This window comes from Acyrthosiphon pisum, chromosome A1 (assembly GCF_005508785.2).
Source record: "Acyrthosiphon pisum isolate AL4f chromosome A1, pea_aphid_22Mar2018_4r6ur, whole genome shotgun sequence".
In the NCBI taxonomy this organism is placed as follows: Eukaryota; Metazoa; Arthropoda; class Insecta; order Hemiptera; family Aphididae; genus Acyrthosiphon; species Acyrthosiphon pisum.
This window is the reverse complement of record NC_042494.1, coordinates 103,877,874-103,896,770: the sequence shown is the minus strand read 5'-3', so window position 1 is coordinate 103,896,770 and position 18,897 is coordinate 103,877,874. Positions and strand designations below refer to the sequence as shown.

Below are 18,897 nucleotides of genomic sequence, written 5' to 3'. Positions count from 1 at the left end.
GAGTAATCGATAACTGTGTCATAGTTTCTTCATACCACCACTGAATTAATTTTTTTTAATAAATATAACTTTTTTTTTTTAATAATTTGTATAAAATCTGTTTCACATCTTCTTATTGTGCCAAATGGTATAGATTGTTGATTTCATTTAAAAATAAAATAAATAATAATAATAATAATAATAATAATAATAATCAATATAAGTAGACATTTAATTTTCCTGGTACCTAAAATTTTACGCTTGAGGCAATGAGTTACTGCATTAGGTTAAATTAGTAAAAAAACAATATATCTTTAATGATAAAGTATATTAAAAAATATATAAAACCAATTGTTCTGCATAAATTTGGTTTCTTTATTTTCTTTAACACTTTTTTAAAAATATTTATATAAAATGAAAAAAAAAACTGTTACATATTAATATAAAAATTAACCAGGACAACTTTTTTAAATATCAAAATATTTATTTGATAAATTAATAAATACTTCACTTATGATTTATGAGTAAGTCTTAAATGTAAATTCTGTAAAAATGTTTCTTTAACAGTTCAACTAAACACTGAAAAAAAAAAAAAAGAATGAATTAAACATTGGTATACTCGCATATTTCAATTGAAAAATGTCATTGACGTTTTCTGACAACTTTTAATTCTGCTGTACTTTGGATCCAAATAAATTCTAGCAATGTCAACATAACAGTACTATTCAGACCATTCATCAAAAATATTATTTAACTATACATTAAGATTTAAGAACTCTCGCACCAGTGTAGGTCATTACAAAATGAGGAAAATAATATTTTTATTCAATATAGACAAATATAATAGTTTTGATGTATATATATCATTAAAATTCTTGAAAGTGAACTTTTTCTTATTTTCTCATCGTGGATCACTTGATTTAATATTATACAGTAGGTCCCAGAAGTCCCGTAACACCCTTAGTATCTCTGTGGAAAATCAATATATTTAAATGCAATTTTTTTACAGTAATAAGTATGGAAATTCTGATTGAATAACATAATATTCAATTTTTTTTTCAAAAATTAAAAAATTATCAAATACTTTTTTTAGGAAAGTAAATTTATTCATTTTTCAAGACAGCCATTTTGTTGATCATATTTTTTAAAACGGTTAAAAAAAAAAAAATATTAAAATTTAATGAAAATTGCCCAAGCATTATTATTTTTAATTTTAGCCGAAAAATCGGCGTGATTGTAATAATGAACATGCGAACTGTATTTTGCTAATGCAGTATGCATAGGTAACATAACTATTATTCTTGGAAATTCACAATAATAATTAGACCTAACTTGGGCGATTTTCATTAAATTTTAATATTTTTTTTTTTTTGAACTGTTTTAAAAAATATGATCAATAAAATGGCTATCTTGGAAATTTAATAAATTTATTGTCCTAAAAAAAATTTTTGAAAAAAAAAATCGAATATTATGTTATTCAATCAGAATTTCCATACTTATTACTGAAAGAAAATTGCATTTAAATATATTGATTTTCCACGGAGATACTAAGGGTGATACGGGACTTCTGGGACACACTGTATAATAATAAATTGTAATTTATCACTACTATGGACTATTAATCATCAAAAATTAAATATTATATAATATTAAGGTCTATATCAAAACATTTTCAATTCAAATCAATTCAATCATTAATTAACATTTAAAAAAGCAAATAATTTATAATTTCCAATACATTTTCCCCAAAAGTAATAACTAGGGTTCGGATTTGAAGGCAAATGCCTTTCTTTTATTTATCATAATAGAAAAATAATTTTTATACAAAAATGTGTTTCATTTAATTTCTTAGACGATGGATGCATTTTTTTTTTGCCTTTTTTTGCCTTTTTACTTATAAATGCCTTTTTGCCTTTTTTTTACCTTTTGTTCTTATAAATGCCTATTTTGTGTTGAATTTATTCAGGTAATTTTATAATTTTATACACAACTTGGTGGACGTAGAAAGATCATTTTCGATGTACAAAAATATTTTAACCTCTAATCGTAACCGTTTTACTGAAGACAACCTATCAAAATACATGGTAGTCAATTTTTTTTTTAATACCAACTAGTTATTTTGCATGCAGTTTTAATTTTTAATTTGTATTTTTCTCAAAATGTGAGCAATTGAAAGTGTTTAAAAAATGTTCACTTTTTTATTTTGTAGTATATTTATGAATTGCCTTTTTATATGAATTAAATGCCTTTTTTTGCCTTTTTTTACATTTTAAATGCTTTTTTTATTGATTATATTGCCTTCAAATCCGAACCCTAGTAATAACTAATAATTTAATACTATATCAGTTGTACATAATAATACAATGCAATAAAAGCCCATATAATCGAAACGAATTACAAATTTTTTTGTACAGAAGTTAATAGTCGCACACTAAATATGCATAAAAAACAAATTTGTAAAATTTCATGCAAAAATATATAAATTAGATATGTACATAAAAAAAAAAAGGTGGGTAAGTGGATGCCGCTCTACTGTACAGTAGGTTACAAGTGGGTCACTGTATAATGGATTAAAAATTACTGGGAATTTTAAATTTTGACCTCCCCAATGCACTAACGATATTCACTTTCCAATCGAATAAGATACTGAAGTTGAAAATCGAAGCATTATTTCGACTACTTATCATGTACACAGACAAAAAAAAAACACATTGTAAAATCAATACATTCATTGTTCCATTCACAATCTAAAACGCTTGTCAAGTCAGGAATCGGTATGTAAACTTTCTTGATTTTTAATTTTTAGAAATTTATTAACTGATATCACACCCAAGCGGTATAAAAATTTGAATCCAGAAAAATTTTGGTGTGAACAGCCCCACAAAAATCATTTTCATTTTGGGAGATAGATCTCCAAAAACCGGAGAGCGGATTTTGTTGTTTGGGGTCTTGTTAGATTCACATTGGTTAGGAGAAGTGCAGTGAAGATCTTTAATAGTTTATTCACTACAGAACATTAAAAAAAATTAAAACAAACTTTATTGGGAGTTTTTTGATGTTTTTCAGCTTTACAGCGGTGTATTGAATTAATGGTTGAAGATTAAGGTTCTGAAAAAATTCATTGCACTTCTCCTAGCCAATGTGAATCTAACAAGACCCTAAACAACAAAATTTGTTGTCCAATTTTGGTAATATACCTCGCTAAATGAAAATCTAGCGAAAAATTTAATAATTTACTCTAGCTCCAACTTTCAAGCCATCATAGTTTAGGAGAAAAGTAAAAAAAATAGAAATTTTGGGACTGTTCACGCGGTCGTTTTATGGATTCAAGTGGTTATACCGCTTGGGTGTAATATCAAATCTCTCTCACTAATATTTTAAATTAAAGCTTGCTAAATTACCCACCTACTCTTCATTACTGAATTACGTTTTTATTGTTTCCTATTTAACACAAATTCTTGAAGTTTTCAAAATCCAGACTTTTTCATCTTGATTACCATACTTACTTGATTAAAAATCAAGAAAGTAAAAATGTTGAAATAATAATTATGGAATTGTATGGTCAATGATTAACTGTTATAATTAGCATACATTATAAGTGTCAGCCTTATAAAATATTAAAAATAATAATAGTCATCAAGAACTAGTTTTTTTTTATCATAATGATACATAATATACTTAATTTACCTTTGATATAATTGGGTATTAAAAGACAATCGATTAGGATTTTTATCATCAGCATCAAATATTTCAACTACTTGAATACCATCACTATTAGTCGAAACAACAAATACATCCAAAGATTTTTCAGTGATCATTTCATACAATGCTCTGGATCGAGACTGATCTATAAGATTTTCCGGTGGGAATAAATGAAACGACACTTTTAAAGCCTATAAAATCATAAAGATACTTAATGTTTAAAAAATAAATTCTGCTTTAAGTACAAAATTGAAAATACTATTGTAAAAATATCTAACTTCATAAAATAAATGATTAGATATACTGAAAATATTTTTAGAACACAGGGTATGCAATAAAATAATATACATTTTTTATTGAAACATTAAATTAGGCAAGTTATTACCTGAGGGCCGATTGAAGACAAAAATAAATCAAATGATTGCAAATCGATAAATTTATCTTGATCAATAAAACCATAGTTACCATAGTCAATGAAGTATACTTTGAACTATAAACACAGACAAATATAAAAATACATATCAATGTGACTGTATATAAAAATAACTTACCTTTTGATCAGTAAATATAAAATCATGGATTATTGCTCTGCTCCACAAATTAAGATCTGGGCATTTAACAAGATATAACTTATGCGGCGAAATGCTGTTTTTGGAGTACAGTTTGTCAAGAGGCTGAGTCGCTGAAATAGAATCCAATATAGATTCCATTATTGTCAACGTCTCATTTGGTGGATGTAAATATACATAACCATCAGCAACATAAGTCAGGCTAGCTCTTTCACATTTTTCATGAATCTAGAAGAAATTGTTTACAAAAAAAAATTAATAGTATTTGTATAAATCTGATTAAAATTTTTTTAACTCTATAAAATGTAATAATAATGTAATGAAAATAACAAAAAAATCTCCACTATCCTTAAATAATGATTCAATATAGTGCACTCATAAAAGTTATATGAAGTCATAGTACATACATTATGAGACTATACATATTATCTTATATAAATATTTATTGCGATTAACTTATTATAATATTCAAATATTAGAAAAGTTGAATCTTAAATGAGCAAATTATATTAATAAAAAAAATAATAAATATAATATAATATCTACTAATAGGTTACTTAAGTAATATCTTACTTATAGCCTTTTAAATAATAATATATAACATTTTAATAAATCATTCTATAGATATTATATAATATGCTCAAATATGAAATTAACACATTCTCCTAAAAACTGCGTGAAAAATAACACCATACAAGAGATTGTAATATGAAACATGTTTTTGATAATAATAATAATAAAAACAAAATTAATTAGGTCATAATGTAATAACCATCACATTGAAATGCCAATATATAATTTTTAAAAAAACAAACAAATTTCATATTTACAGTCATAGTAGTAAATTAGTTATTTATGATATTCATGAATAATTAAAATATTTTGTCTTTAGTAGATCGTAATTTTATGACTTTTTTTTTGTGGTATTTGCAAAAATTGTGAACAAACTGTACAACATACACATGCCATTAAAAAGATTTAAAATTAATAATTAAATCAGTTGTAAAATTAAAAAGTAACATACTTCCTAATTTAATCATAGAGCAGTACTCCACAAAGCACACAACAGAACATGACAAATTATATTAATTATAATATCTATAACATAATAATATTTAAGATTAAGTTATACCCTTCCAGGCACTTTTCTTATGCATTATGTCTGTAGTTATTTTATATCTGTATACATATAATATTTGAAAATATTGACCATTTAAATGCCACTACAAAAATATTAGAGCCTAACCTTATTTTCATTCTAAATATTGAAAACATGTTTTTTTTTATAACCAACATGTAGGTATCAATAGTTTAAATTCAAGATTTATATATTTATGTTACACCTAGTTTATATATGTCTTATTAGCAGTCACTAAAAACCCTTTTTTATATGATTATTTTAAATACATATTAACCAGTTATTAGACAATTAATTTAAATTATATAATGTAAAATATTGTAATACTTTATTGAAATTGGTTTTTTCTATAATGGCTTTTCTAATTGCATCATTCATATTACACTTTCCATCATATAATGTAACCAATGGAATATCACATTCAATATTATCTGGTACTAAAGTAAATTCTTTTCCAAATAACATTTTATGGAACAGCGTGTTAGCAACTTGAAAATAAGGTGCAAAAGACAGAGATGTTAAAGCACATTTTATAGCCTGAGAACATATTTACAATATTAGTTGCAATACAATAATAGTTAATACAGTATTAATACAATATTAGTTTGGAATAATTGGTTACTAACAATATTATTTTGTGAACTCACTTGCGAAGATACTTTTAGAAACTTTTGAGGCAAAAACATAACATTGCTTTTAGTAACACTCCACTCTATGCCCAAATCAATAAAAATGCCAGTAACGCTATCATCTTCAATTTTCATGACTTGAAACCTATACCATTCATCTTGTATTTGAACTGCATACACATCAGAAATATCAATTTTATACATTTGAACAAAATTTTTTGATTCACTTGGCAGGTTCATCAATTTAAATAAAGTGTCATAATCGTCCTATAAAAATGATTTCTTTTAAACCAGAATACTATGTTAAAAAATGAAATAACTTATAATTACATTAATACTGTCATGAACAAAAAGAACCCAGAATGTGTTATTACTGTCTATACTAGACACAGTTACACTCCTTTCAGTTTTATCAACAAAATTCATAATAGGTAAGTTTTCATAAGATTCAGTCACAGAAGTATCCAAAAGATCTGTATGTTTTTTTTTATCAGCCTTTAAACAATTCAATAAATATTGTATACAATTAAAAATGTATACAATTAAATTTTGATTAGTGTACATACAGGAGAAGCATCATAGTATAAAATGGATTTGTTCTGATTAGGTAGATCTTCAATTACAATATTTGTTGTTAACTGACCGAGTAGAACTAACCAATTTGAAGGCAATTGCTCACTATATACTTCTTTATAAATATTTTCCACTTTATCACAGAAAAGACCGGCATAATTTTTTTTTAACTCCTGTAAATAACCACAATTAAAACAAATTAAAAAATTAATATTACAAATTAAAATCAGACCTTTTCCAATCTTTCAGCAACAATAGAAATATCTTTAGTGAAGGGAATATTTTTATAACTATGAGTCTTCTTCAGTACAACCAATGCATTACGTGCAGCTACTTGTTCAGCCACTTCAGGTAGGGAATATTTTTCCGGGAATGAACTAGCAAGAGAAACATTGCCGAGCTAAAAGCCAGAAATTATTGTTTATTTTTAAAACATAATACAAGTAATATACCATTTGAATAATCAAATCTAATATTTTTATGTGTACATATAATTAATATATTTTTAAGCAAGGCAAAACTAGTTCCTAAACAAAAATTCTTCCTAACAGATGACCAAACCACGCTTTCAGTTCAGGTCTGTCCCAGGTCGAAACATGCCGTAAAAAAATTAAAAAATAGGAAAATATGTCGAATATTTCACTATTTTTTAAAAGTGAATTTAATAATTAAAAATTTAAATAAGTCCTATGGTTTAAGATAATATATATTACCTTTATTCAAGTACCAAATGATTATGCGTACAAAATATTAACAAAAATATATCATATTATTTTAATGTAAGTACCTATGTCATAGTAATTTTAAACCATGACAAGTATAACATAAAAACACATACAATTATATATTTATATGGTATATGGACATCGCCCTGCCCATGAACCAACATGTACATTTTTTTTTATTAGGGACTAGGGTGTGTATATAATAATAATAGAAACTTTGGTTTGACCCAAAGTATATGACAGGCATCTATCATTGGCGTTATGGATGTTTTTATTCAATTTAAGAGGTAGATTGATAATAATAAAATTACCTTAACTATTGTTGGTACTGCTTTATAGTTAGCGATATTGTACCGGACACGTATAACTGTTTGTTATTGAGTATATTATAATGGTATTAATAAGAACTAAAAGATATGGTGAAAAAACTATGTTGGATAATTTTGTATATTATGTTAAACAAAAACCTCTTAAAATAGGTAGAAGTTGGAATTGTATACTAAAATCTAAAAACAATGAAAACAGTGGTCGAGGAAGTATCACACTGATTGAAATATTGAAGTACTAATGAATTATATTTAACTATTTTACATTTTTATCGAGGGTGGAGTTAGACTGTTGGGGGGGGGGGGATTCTATATTCACATTATATACATGTGAGGAACTATTATCTTACAATGGATATTGACTACTCAAGGAAACACAAAATAATATGTGAACTATAAAAACAAGTGTTTTAACTGTATTGTATTATATAATATGAATATAATAATTAATATATATATATATATATATATATATATATATATACAATAATTAATTTATATTTTTACACTAAAGTATATTAATAGAAAACTACACTAAATTACCTTAATATTGGCATAATGAGCAGGTATATTTGATTTTGATTTACATTTAAAAACGGTAAATTCAACTTTCCCTAAATTCATTTCTTCCAAGTATGCATCTAGAGCTTTTATATGATCAATACCATTATATTTTTCGATATTAAGATCAATTATATCAGTCTGAAAGTAAAATTAAATTTTTTTTCAAGAATTTAAAAACTGTTAATTTATTATTGGTTGTAAATTATAGTAAATCTAATTATAATATAATTTTTTTTTTTTTTGTCATTAAATAAAATATTTAAATATTTAAATTTTTAAATAATGTATATGTTTTTTATCCTCAACATTTTTTTAAGGAATGACAACATATAGATTTTACTTCATATTAAAAAGCAGAATATTTTGGTAAGTTTTTCAATACATAAAAATTGAATTTAGAACGAGTTGTTTATGTGTTATAAGTATTTAAAGTTCAGATAGATGGAGTGGACCAACATTTTGCGGAGTAACCACGTACCACTCATCTAAACTACATAAAATACTTATAAAGTTATAACTCATAAAGTACTAGTCCTAAATTCAATCTTTACATATCTAATTACATATCAAAATATTCTGTCTTGGATTACAAAATTAAAATGGTATGTTGTCATTCAATAAAGTAAAAAACTTAAAAATTGTTCAGGATAAAAATATATATAGATCAAACAGATGGTTTTTAAAACTGTACCAATTATTAATGAACGGTAATAAACCCTTATGAATTTATGCTACATTGTTATACCTCACAGTTAAGCTATATATATATATATATATATATATATATATAGTTACTATCAGGTACTATTATTTATGAGTTTTTACTTACTGATTTTAAGACCTGCAAAAATATTAGAAGTAAAATTATTATTAAAATATTATGTCAACGTTTGAATTGTTTATAAAACAAATATTTGTGCTAGGTATAATAAGTTGAATTTATAAAACTAAAATTTTAGAATTTGTATCCTATTTACCAATTGTTCATAAACAACTTCTCAGGTTTAACACATTTGTAGATTTTACACATGCATAAAATTAATCATTTATAAAAAAACAAATATTTTATTTTATTACAATTTTTGGGAATTCAAAATTTATTGTAGTTTTAGACTTACTGGATCATCAGTAAATGTGTACTTTGCCCTATGATGACCGTTTTTAATATGTTCCTTTATATTAATACTAATATTATTATCACTGTTTTTTATCCGCCTTTCGCTTTTATCAAAACTTGACATCTGAAAACAAAAAACAAACTTGATATTTAGGTACCTATATTTAAAATGATACACATTTATATAAATTATTATAAAAAACTTTCATAAAATTCAATGATTATGAAGAGTGCACTTATAAATATTATTTATTTATTATAACATATAGTAGAAAAAATGTACAATAACACTGGGTGCAGTGTTAGAAAATTAAAATTAAAGATCTTGGCTAAACTCAAAGTACATAGGTAAAAAAGTATAAGAATAAGGTATCATTTATTCTTTTTAATTTAGATAAATTGTCTATTTATAATGACCACACATTACAGAACAATATAGGTATCATTGTATCAAATAAGGCATAATATTAAACAATCAGTGTCAAATCATATGGCTATTAATAATATAGGATCAAAAACAAATATTTTACTAATAAAAATGACAGATTTAATAATAATGTAATGAAAATACGATTTACTTTTTAATAATATTACCTACATGGTTAGGAAAATGTATTAGGCATGCCACATCTCTATGCTTATGTCATATGCCTAACTATGTGGGTTTTAGCTGGGAGCTGTTCATATGTTTTATCCCCCCGCAATTTATTTTATAACTATTTATTCATCTAAACTTATTGTTTATATTATAATGTTAGAGGACCACAAACAAAACATTCCATAAATCAGTATCAACATTTTAGTGTGACTCTATCTCCTAAATATTTCAAATGTCTAGATATGCTGTTGTGTATTCTCTTAAATTTTTTTAAAATAAAGTTCAACTTACAATTTATTAAATGCAATTACTAGTATGTAATACAATGCTTGAATCTTTTATAACAATTCGTAATTTATATTCTTAAGGGTGTCAGAACCAGCGTGTTTCTAATAAAATACATGTCTTACTGGAGGGCTATTCTGTAGAATAGTTAGTTTATTATTTTAAAGAAGACAACATTTTGTGGGTAGGATTAAATTCTGAATTTCAAAATTTAAATTATAGAATTTAAAATATACATTTTAATAATGCACAATAGGTGTTTGTTTTTTTCAAACCCATATTTCTTACACTACCTATTTAAATTAATATTCGAGTATTAATTTGACAGGGTCTTATCTAAATAGAGTAAAAATAAAATTTAGAGGGACCCACACTCATGTGCACTAAGTAGTCACATTCTCACGGACGAACAAACGAAGCATAGGTACGCAATAATAATTAAATGTTTAGGCGTCCTAAAATATACTGATCTTAAATAATCAATTATAGTAATTATTTAATAATTTGCTTTTGGTAATAACGTATTGTATTAATCACATTTTGTTTTTATATCTAAGATTTAAAAATGTAATTCAAGATTTCACATACATTTTTCCTTAAAATAAAAAGTATATCTATCAGTCAAATTCATTTTTTATGATTTTTGAAGTTTGATTTTTTTTGACATTATATTATATTTACCCATAAATTAATTAATTTTCATAGAATGATTTTCTTATTTAGTGGTAGGTTCAAAAACAAATTACAACTGTAGTTACTTGGAATTTTCACAAAATATTTATATTAGTTTTTTCTGTACATGCTATTAATGGTACGATAAAAACATTTTTTTTTACTATTATTGAGCTATTTATTTGAATATCAATGAAAAATGTGTAAAACAGATTAAAAATGTAATAAAAGGTTCATTATAAGTTATTTTAACAGTAGTTTAAGAGCATTAAGTATACCTGTATACCTATACCTGTTTCATTTTGATGAAAATTCATCAAAATCAAAAATATTTTCAAATTATTTTGTAGGTAGTTAAAATTATATAAAATGCTCAATTTTTTTTAACCAAGTATTTAATATTGTAACCAAAAACTGTAAAAAATATAGTAACATAGTTTTTTATTATAGACATTTAAGTTCAAAGTTGGATGAAATTAGATATTTAAATGAAGAATGTAATAATGTTAGTGTTATTTCGTTGTAATTCAAAAACATTATTCATGGGGGCTTATAAAATTATAAACTTTGTTATATTATGCAATGACATTTTTAAAATATTTAGATTAATTTTAAATTTTAAGCTATTACTTATTTGTACCATCAACGTATTCACTGTTCTATGGAAGGTGACATAAAAATTATTAACAATAATATAAAATGATAGAAATATAGATTATTATAATAGTTAAATATTAATTAATAACATAATAAATGTAATGTTTTAGGCAAAAATTAAACCGATCCTCTGTAATACTAATATTTAAATGAGTTACTTTAATAGCAATAACACGGTATAACTACCAATTGTATTAGAAAAATGTCGTATGACCTATTTTTTCAATCATTTAAATTTTACATTAATAGAGTAGGTAGCATTGATAAAGGTTTGTTAATTTTTGGGATGGTTAATGAAAAGTAATTAGGTACTGATAAAGTAACTTTAACTCCCTTATTACACCTATTTTTAAAATAATAGTTTTAATTTGGGGCCTCAAAATAAATCCTTGCATACAGGCCTGAGAGATTATAGTTGTGGCATTGAGTCTTCCTATCTTGTTGATGGAATTAGAATCTATATTTTCTATAACTTAAAACACTTATTTTATTATCTAGGTAGGTACTTATAAATATTTCATTATACAGGTAGTCTCGGATAGATCCAGCGAGTTATCGAGTTGAACTCTGTGGGCCACGTAAAATTTGAATACCTTGAACCCTGAACAATGAAATATGAATGATAAAAAATAATAAATATTATGCTCGATATTATGTCTTATTGAAAATTGGAGCCTTAATTTTTTAGGGCTGGTTAAAATCCAAAAACTCAGTAGGCCGATACATTGCCTATCTAGAGCTGTATATACCTAATATTCAAGGTTTAATACTAGTTTGGTTTTTCTAGGAGTTTTCCATTTAGGTACTTAAATAATTAATAGGTAGGTACTTACAATATTTAATTTAACAATAAATATTATGTTATGTATTATTTTATTTGCCTTAGAGTAACTATTACAGTTCCAAAAAAGTATTTTATTATTTTCTAATAGCTACCTATAAAATAAAGATCTGGTCAACATAATATTGATAAGAAGAAACCAATTAAAATGACAGGTATACTAACACATTCAAATATATATTTATATCATATACCTAATAATGTACTTTCAAAGTAAGTAAGTAGGTACTAGAAAATAATGGAAATTGAGTGTATAGGTACCTATTAAACAAACTATTATTATAGCATGTAATATCTTTATAAGTTTCTATTCAGTTAATGTTTAGGTATGATTATAATAATATCAGATGTTCATTTCTACGTTTTCGACAGCTTAAAATCCATAACATAAGATATTTTCATTAAAAATCCAACTCGACAGCGAAATTAATGATCAAAAATTAAAATAATAATAACGACTAACGACACATTATGAAAAGGTCCTCCTCCATACGAACATAACCGGTCGTAATAAAATTATCAGTTCGCTCCTCGTGAAATATCGTCGACCAACGACTCCTATTTACATACGGATTTAACAATATTATATTATTAATGTGCATGGATCTACAAGACAATTATAGTTCATACACGAACACGCGTACAGCCGTCGATATAACCGTCATTAAATGGGTGCTCACTTACCTTGATATTATTAAAAATCAAAAACGTGCGACGGCGACGGAATGAGTGAAAACAAACGCTGTTGGACGACACCTAATTTAACGGACCTCCAAAACTCCAAAACTCCAAAAGTTAGTGTACTCGATAATTATAACATTATCGTACAAATTGGTCTGTCGCGATACCTTGTGCTGCGTAGTAGACTTCTAGGCTCGGCGGACAGGGAGCAGTCGTGCTTTAGTCGGCGACACGAAGTTCGATTCGGCAAAGAAGAACAATGTAAAACGAAAATAATAATTATTAAAAGACATACCTACCTAAACTCAGTAAAAGTGGAAATACTAACCAACTTTTGAACAGTGTGACCACTACTCTCCGAAAAGCGCACAGCAGATTCGATTATAATTTTGTGTCACGTGACACATTAAAAATAATAATTGATGATGGTTTTGGCGCCCGCTCTGAACATAATATCATAAATAATATCAATTATAATACTATAGTCTATAATATTTATAATTTACATTTTACATTTTACATTGATACATTTAGTTAAATTTATGTGATTACCTTTTGCCATTTTAGCGCTGCTCGTTCTGATTATATTAACTGATTAGGGCAATTTGTTTAATACATTTTACCGCATTATAGGTAGGTATGTATAATAGGTATGATTTTATTTTAGGATTAACAAAAAATAGATTTTAGTTTTAAATTAAACGGATTTAATAAATCCAGAAAATGTGTGAGCTCATAAGGCCTTGATATGATAAATAATAATATTAGTTACCTATCGTAAACCAGAATTGTAATGAATATACGAGTATTTTTAATTTTTCGAGTTTACGTAGGTAGGTACCAAAAATGAATTGCGGAAAAAAAGTCCCGATAAAAATTAATGAAAATATATCAAAACTAAAGTATAAATATGTTAAAATTGTATTGAAAAATACATTAAAGTTACATAAAAAATCTTATAATATCATAAAAAATTTTAATTACTTAAATCACATATTAAAATATAATAAAATTTAATTTAATACAAGTCTAAAATAATAAAATGTAATACATTATACAATAGTCAATAATAAATAAAATTTTAGTACCTATATAACTATAATAATAATGATATAAAAATGTAATACTATAATTAGGTACAGCTCTTTCTTATGTTATGACTTACGGCCGTTAAAAAGGCCTGTTTATAGGTTTACATACATATAACCTATTATAATAACAAAAAACATTTGTTTTTATGTAATGTTCCTAATCAAAGTTCAAATTATAAGTATCTATAGTAATTTCGAATGATGAATAATTTATAATATGAAACTTTTTATATTTATCAATTTGATATATACCATATTAGTAACATTACACTAAAACTAAATACTAAATTACTAAGTTATAGCAAAAGCCAAAAATATTATCTTCATTAAAAAAATTGAAAATTAAATATATATATTATAATATATACATTATATAGGTATGTAAGCTTCATTCTATTTTTCAATACAATTTTAACATATTAATTTTATATCAATTTTGATATATTTTCATTCATTTTTTTCTGGACTTTTTTTACCGGGACTTTTTTCCGATTACCACCAAAAATCTAAGTAGATAAACCGTTACCATTCTAAACGAATATACTTCTATTAATATAAGCACCTATAGTCTCTAAACCTAATAGGTAACTACTTGATAATTTTTGGAGTGAGCAAACCCAATTTTACGCGCAAGTCTCCGCGATAAACACGTAAATTTTTTTTTTAAAGACTTTATTTTGTGTAAATTTAAAATCTATACAAAGTGTACAATAAATAAATGTGATATAAGTGACAAATATAAGGTGAATCACGAGATTAGGGAGGATACCCAGTGCGGTAACACTCTATATATTGTAACTAATACTTAACAGGTATAATACAGAAATAAAATATTAATAGTAACAGATTAGTGTTATCTTATATTATCTGCTATCTTCAAGTGGAGTGTAATAAATTATAATGAGCAATAAGTGGTAATGAGGAGATAATTATGGAGAAATAATACCTTTAGCAATCAGTGAATTTAGCACAGAAGAGAGGAGGGAGTTGAGGGGACTGATTAGTGAGTTCAAGTTAGATATGAAACTTGAAAAAATTTCGCCGATATGATCGGGTTGTGAACTTTGATTCCTGGTGGCTTCTGCAGTTCTGCGTATGATTTGTTTATAGTTCGATGAGGATTGGAAATCGGGCCTATCCGTGGGACTCTCGCATAGGCTTTTTTGAAAGCGGCCTTGAATACCGGGCAGCCCTTGTAATTGGTGGTGTGGTCCTTGGAGCACAAGGCGCATTTGGCAGAACTACTGCGGTCTTTGGTGCAGTCCTCCGTGTGGTGGTCTTCCCCACATTTGACGCATCTCGAATGGTGATGACAATTTTTTTTCGTGTGTCCATAATCTTGACAATTGTGGCATTGAGGAGGGCCTCTTTTTTAATGTGGGGTTTCTTGATAGGAACTTTTGTATTGAGTAGCGAAGAGATGCCCAGAATGTCGTTGTTATTGTCTTGAGGTTTAACCTCTACAAATAATAGAGGAAGGGGGCTATTATCTTTGTTTTTGACGTTGTGAATTTATTTGACACTGTGGCCTAATTCGGCCAACGCATTAATTATATCGGGCACTAACTTGGAGTGGTGCAGGTTTCTAATTACACATCTGTGGGTGCGGAAGTGACAGGGGGTATGGTTTTTAATATGGATCTTAATATGTTATTATCAATGAATATTGCCTATTGGCCCGGTAATTTTTTGATTTTAAATCAATGTTTTCTTCTTATTTATTTGACTAAAATAGTTTATTATTTTAATATTTACCTATATTTAATGGCTAATGTCGATTTTAGTTAACTTAAATCTAAATTCTAAATGTTACATGATAAAAAAGTATGTACAAATGTATCATAATTATTTAATTAAAATAAATAGATATTTACAGTTATTTTGTTTATTGCTTCTACCTTTTAAACGTAACAATGATCACAAACGAGAATTCAGCTCAAAATATGTATATGTTGCATTGTTGCCATTCGGTTTTCGTAGCTGTTTTGAATAATAACAATATAGGTATTTAAATATGGTATTGGTACGTGAGTCAAATGCATTGATCTGAATTTTGTTTACTTGCTTAGGAAATATTATGATTTTACAAAATATTTATTTGAAATATTTTATGTTATTATAGATTATAATAATATTATTGAATATTGATTATTTTGAATACACTGTGATATTCTTTTATCTTTAGTCTCGATTCTTAATAGTTTCTACTTAATTTTTTTTTAAGTCTTTTCTGAACATATTTTAAATATAACTTATCTATATAGTACCTATATTATTATTTATTAGTATTATACTGCTATACCTAAATAATATAGGTACACAATTCCAAGATACTTGTCTTAAGTCTAATTAATGCAAGATATCTATATTTTTTATGTACATATATTCGATATTCAGTTAACAAAAAAAAGGCATTTTAATTTATTTCGGTATTAAATAGAGTTGCTTACAAACTATAAAAAATACAGATAGATACGAGTATACAGCGTGTGTACCGTGTAGTATAATAATTAAATACAAAATGTTAATTGATAGAAATCATAAAAATGCTGCCATGGTTTAAAGTGCTTTGATTTAATTATATAAATATAGTTTAGTAAAATTATAAAAAAGATCGAAAAGAAAATTATAATAATTTAGAACTAACAATTAGAGTACCTACCTTACCAAACTTCTGATTTCTACATTCATAAATTTAAATCGCTAATAATTTATGTTTGTGTCTTGTGGTTGTGGTATGAGCGATCTCATTATGTTCTATTTAATATTAAGGCTTGAAGGTAATATATAAATAATAAAGTGTTTCCGAATTACGTGCAAAAATCGTTTTTAGGTAGAATTACGAGCGCGTTCTCGTGACAGAACAAAGTTGCGTGCGTGGTTTTTTTTTTGTGACAGAACTGATTTGCGCGATATACGAGCAATGTATTAAATATTCAGTAAAAATGATTTGATTTTTTGGTATAATACAGCGGAACATTTACAAAATTAAAAAAAAATATAATAAAATATAATCGTGTTATAATATATAGGTATTTGATAAAAAAAATGTCTAATATTACGCCAACTAACTAAAATGTAACAGCTAGCTATAGTAGCTGATAAATAGCTGGTAACAACTGTAGATGTTGACTAAACTCCTAACGAAATTCATCTCATTGTCATGCGATGTGAATAAGCTTGCCTAAAACGACCTATTACGCTTTTCTCCACTTGCCTTTGTCCTGTTGTTTTATTTATTTATTGTTTTGTTATTTTTTTTTCAGTTTGCATCCAATTTTCGAGAGGTGTTTATTCCATGTTGGGAAGTGTTAGCCCAGATTCATTTGATACGTTACATTCTTATAGTAATACATTCCAGATGCCATTCGTGACGCCATGGTTTCCTGAGCAAGTAAGGAAATACACAAAACATTTTTTTCTCTAATTTGTTACTTACATGTCTATTGTCAATATGTATTATAATTAAAGAGTTATAATCATGTATTGTACTATTGTTGTAATTTAAAAATCATTAAAAATACGCTTAAAAAGGATTTATGCTTACCACGAATGCAAATATAGTTTTTGATAGAGTTTTGCGTTATAAAAATAAAAATGTCGATGCTGAAGTTGCGTTATTATCTATAAATTAAAATAGGTACCGAGACAGATGCATTATAAATGTCTAAAATAAAATGGAATACATTCAAAAATACCTCTGATTATGAAATATATAAGTTATTATTAAAATTATATATTATTAATAAACTAAGTTTCTTTACCATTATTTTGTAATTTTTTCACTATTTTCAAAAACTCGTAAGTGTTTATAAAAAATGTACTGATATGTCTTACACAATATTTTTAATTTATTTTATGTCTTCTTAGTATTATACAAAAGCGGGAAGGCACCTGTGCTAGATAGACGATTCCGAGTGTGCCTCATCATTAACTGACTACTAGAGGGCTCTATTATAGTAATCTACTATAGTCATACTTCCAAGGATATTTTTTAATTCTTGATTTATATTAGTCTTAGTAATTGTAGGTTTGCCAAAGTCATAGCTTATGTAGTATAATTACCTGATAATTATTATAATATTAGGTATGTATATTATACATACAATTATATAATGGTGTAAATATAATTTCATGGTATAAATAGCTTAACATTAGTTTAAGTATTTTGAAAAATGTCATTATGTATAGAAAAGATTAATATAGGTACGTAATGGTGAAAAGTTCAAAGTTTCCATAGTAAATATTTTTTGACATAGCTACCAATTTCTACAAACGGTTTCATGGGAAACTCCTTATGAACCACAACTACCTCATCTTTCAATAATTAGCCTCAAAAACTCTTCCTGACAACCCCACAAGACGTCTCAAATGCAACTGGTGCAGAGATCTTCTTAAACTATAAAATAAATTTATATCACTCATCAAAATTGTAATCAATTATAAAAGGTGACTCGACCCATTTTTATATTATTTTATTATACCATATCATATTTACTTATTGTATATAATGTACAGATTGTAAATTTTCAATAAACGTCATTAAATTTAAAAATATATATATATATTTTTTGAATAACAATAAAATTACTAAAATTGTTAAAGAAAATTATTTTTTGCTTAAACACCTATCTAATTTCGTTACAATTTAAACTTCAAATGTCTATAGTAAAATTATGCATATGAAGTTAGGTTTTAATTTTTTTATGGTACTCTAAGAAAAACTTATGAGGAATCTTGTGAAATTGTC

At 25.8% G+C, this 18,897-nt stretch overlaps 2 protein-coding genes across 4 annotated transcripts in view; one reads left to right on the top strand and one right to left on the bottom strand.

Annotated features, from left to right (window-relative positions):
- LOC100159738 (glutamate receptor 1) overlaps nucleotides 1–18,897 on the top strand; it is a 205,493-nt gene that overhangs the window by 106,900 nt on the left and 79,696 nt on the right. The window contains exon 3 of the mRNA XM_029487942.1: nucleotides 17,414–17,541. Coding sequence (XP_029343802.1) covers nucleotides 17,414–17,541 — 128 coding nt within the window. The remainder of the gene's footprint in view (nucleotides 1–17,413; nucleotides 17,542–18,897) is intronic.
- Nucleotides 443–13,368, bottom strand: LOC100159123. Of its 3 annotated transcripts, none has more exons than XM_016806899.2 (13): nucleotides 13,060–13,368; nucleotides 9,324–9,446; nucleotides 9,035–9,046; nucleotides 8,185–8,343; nucleotides 6,823–6,990; nucleotides 6,584–6,763; nucleotides 6,348–6,512; nucleotides 6,015–6,284; nucleotides 5,716–5,925; nucleotides 4,233–4,478; nucleotides 4,067–4,171; nucleotides 3,667–3,872; nucleotides 443–558 (listed from the first exon to the last, which is right to left on the bottom strand). In XM_016806899.2, exons 2-13 carry the CDS (start codon nucleotides 9,444–9,446, stop codon nucleotides 552–554), a joined length of 1,851 nt encoding a protein of 616 aa, XP_016662388.1. In that variant the 5' UTR covers nucleotides 13,060–13,368; the 3' UTR covers nucleotides 443–551. The 3 variants fall into 3 exon arrangements, with proteins under 3 accessions (XP_016662388.1, XP_003246545.1, XP_016662389.1); XM_003246497.4 differs by having other exon boundaries at nucleotides 6,036–6,284; nucleotides 13,060–13,366; XM_016806900.2 differs by lacking the exon at nucleotides 9,035–9,046.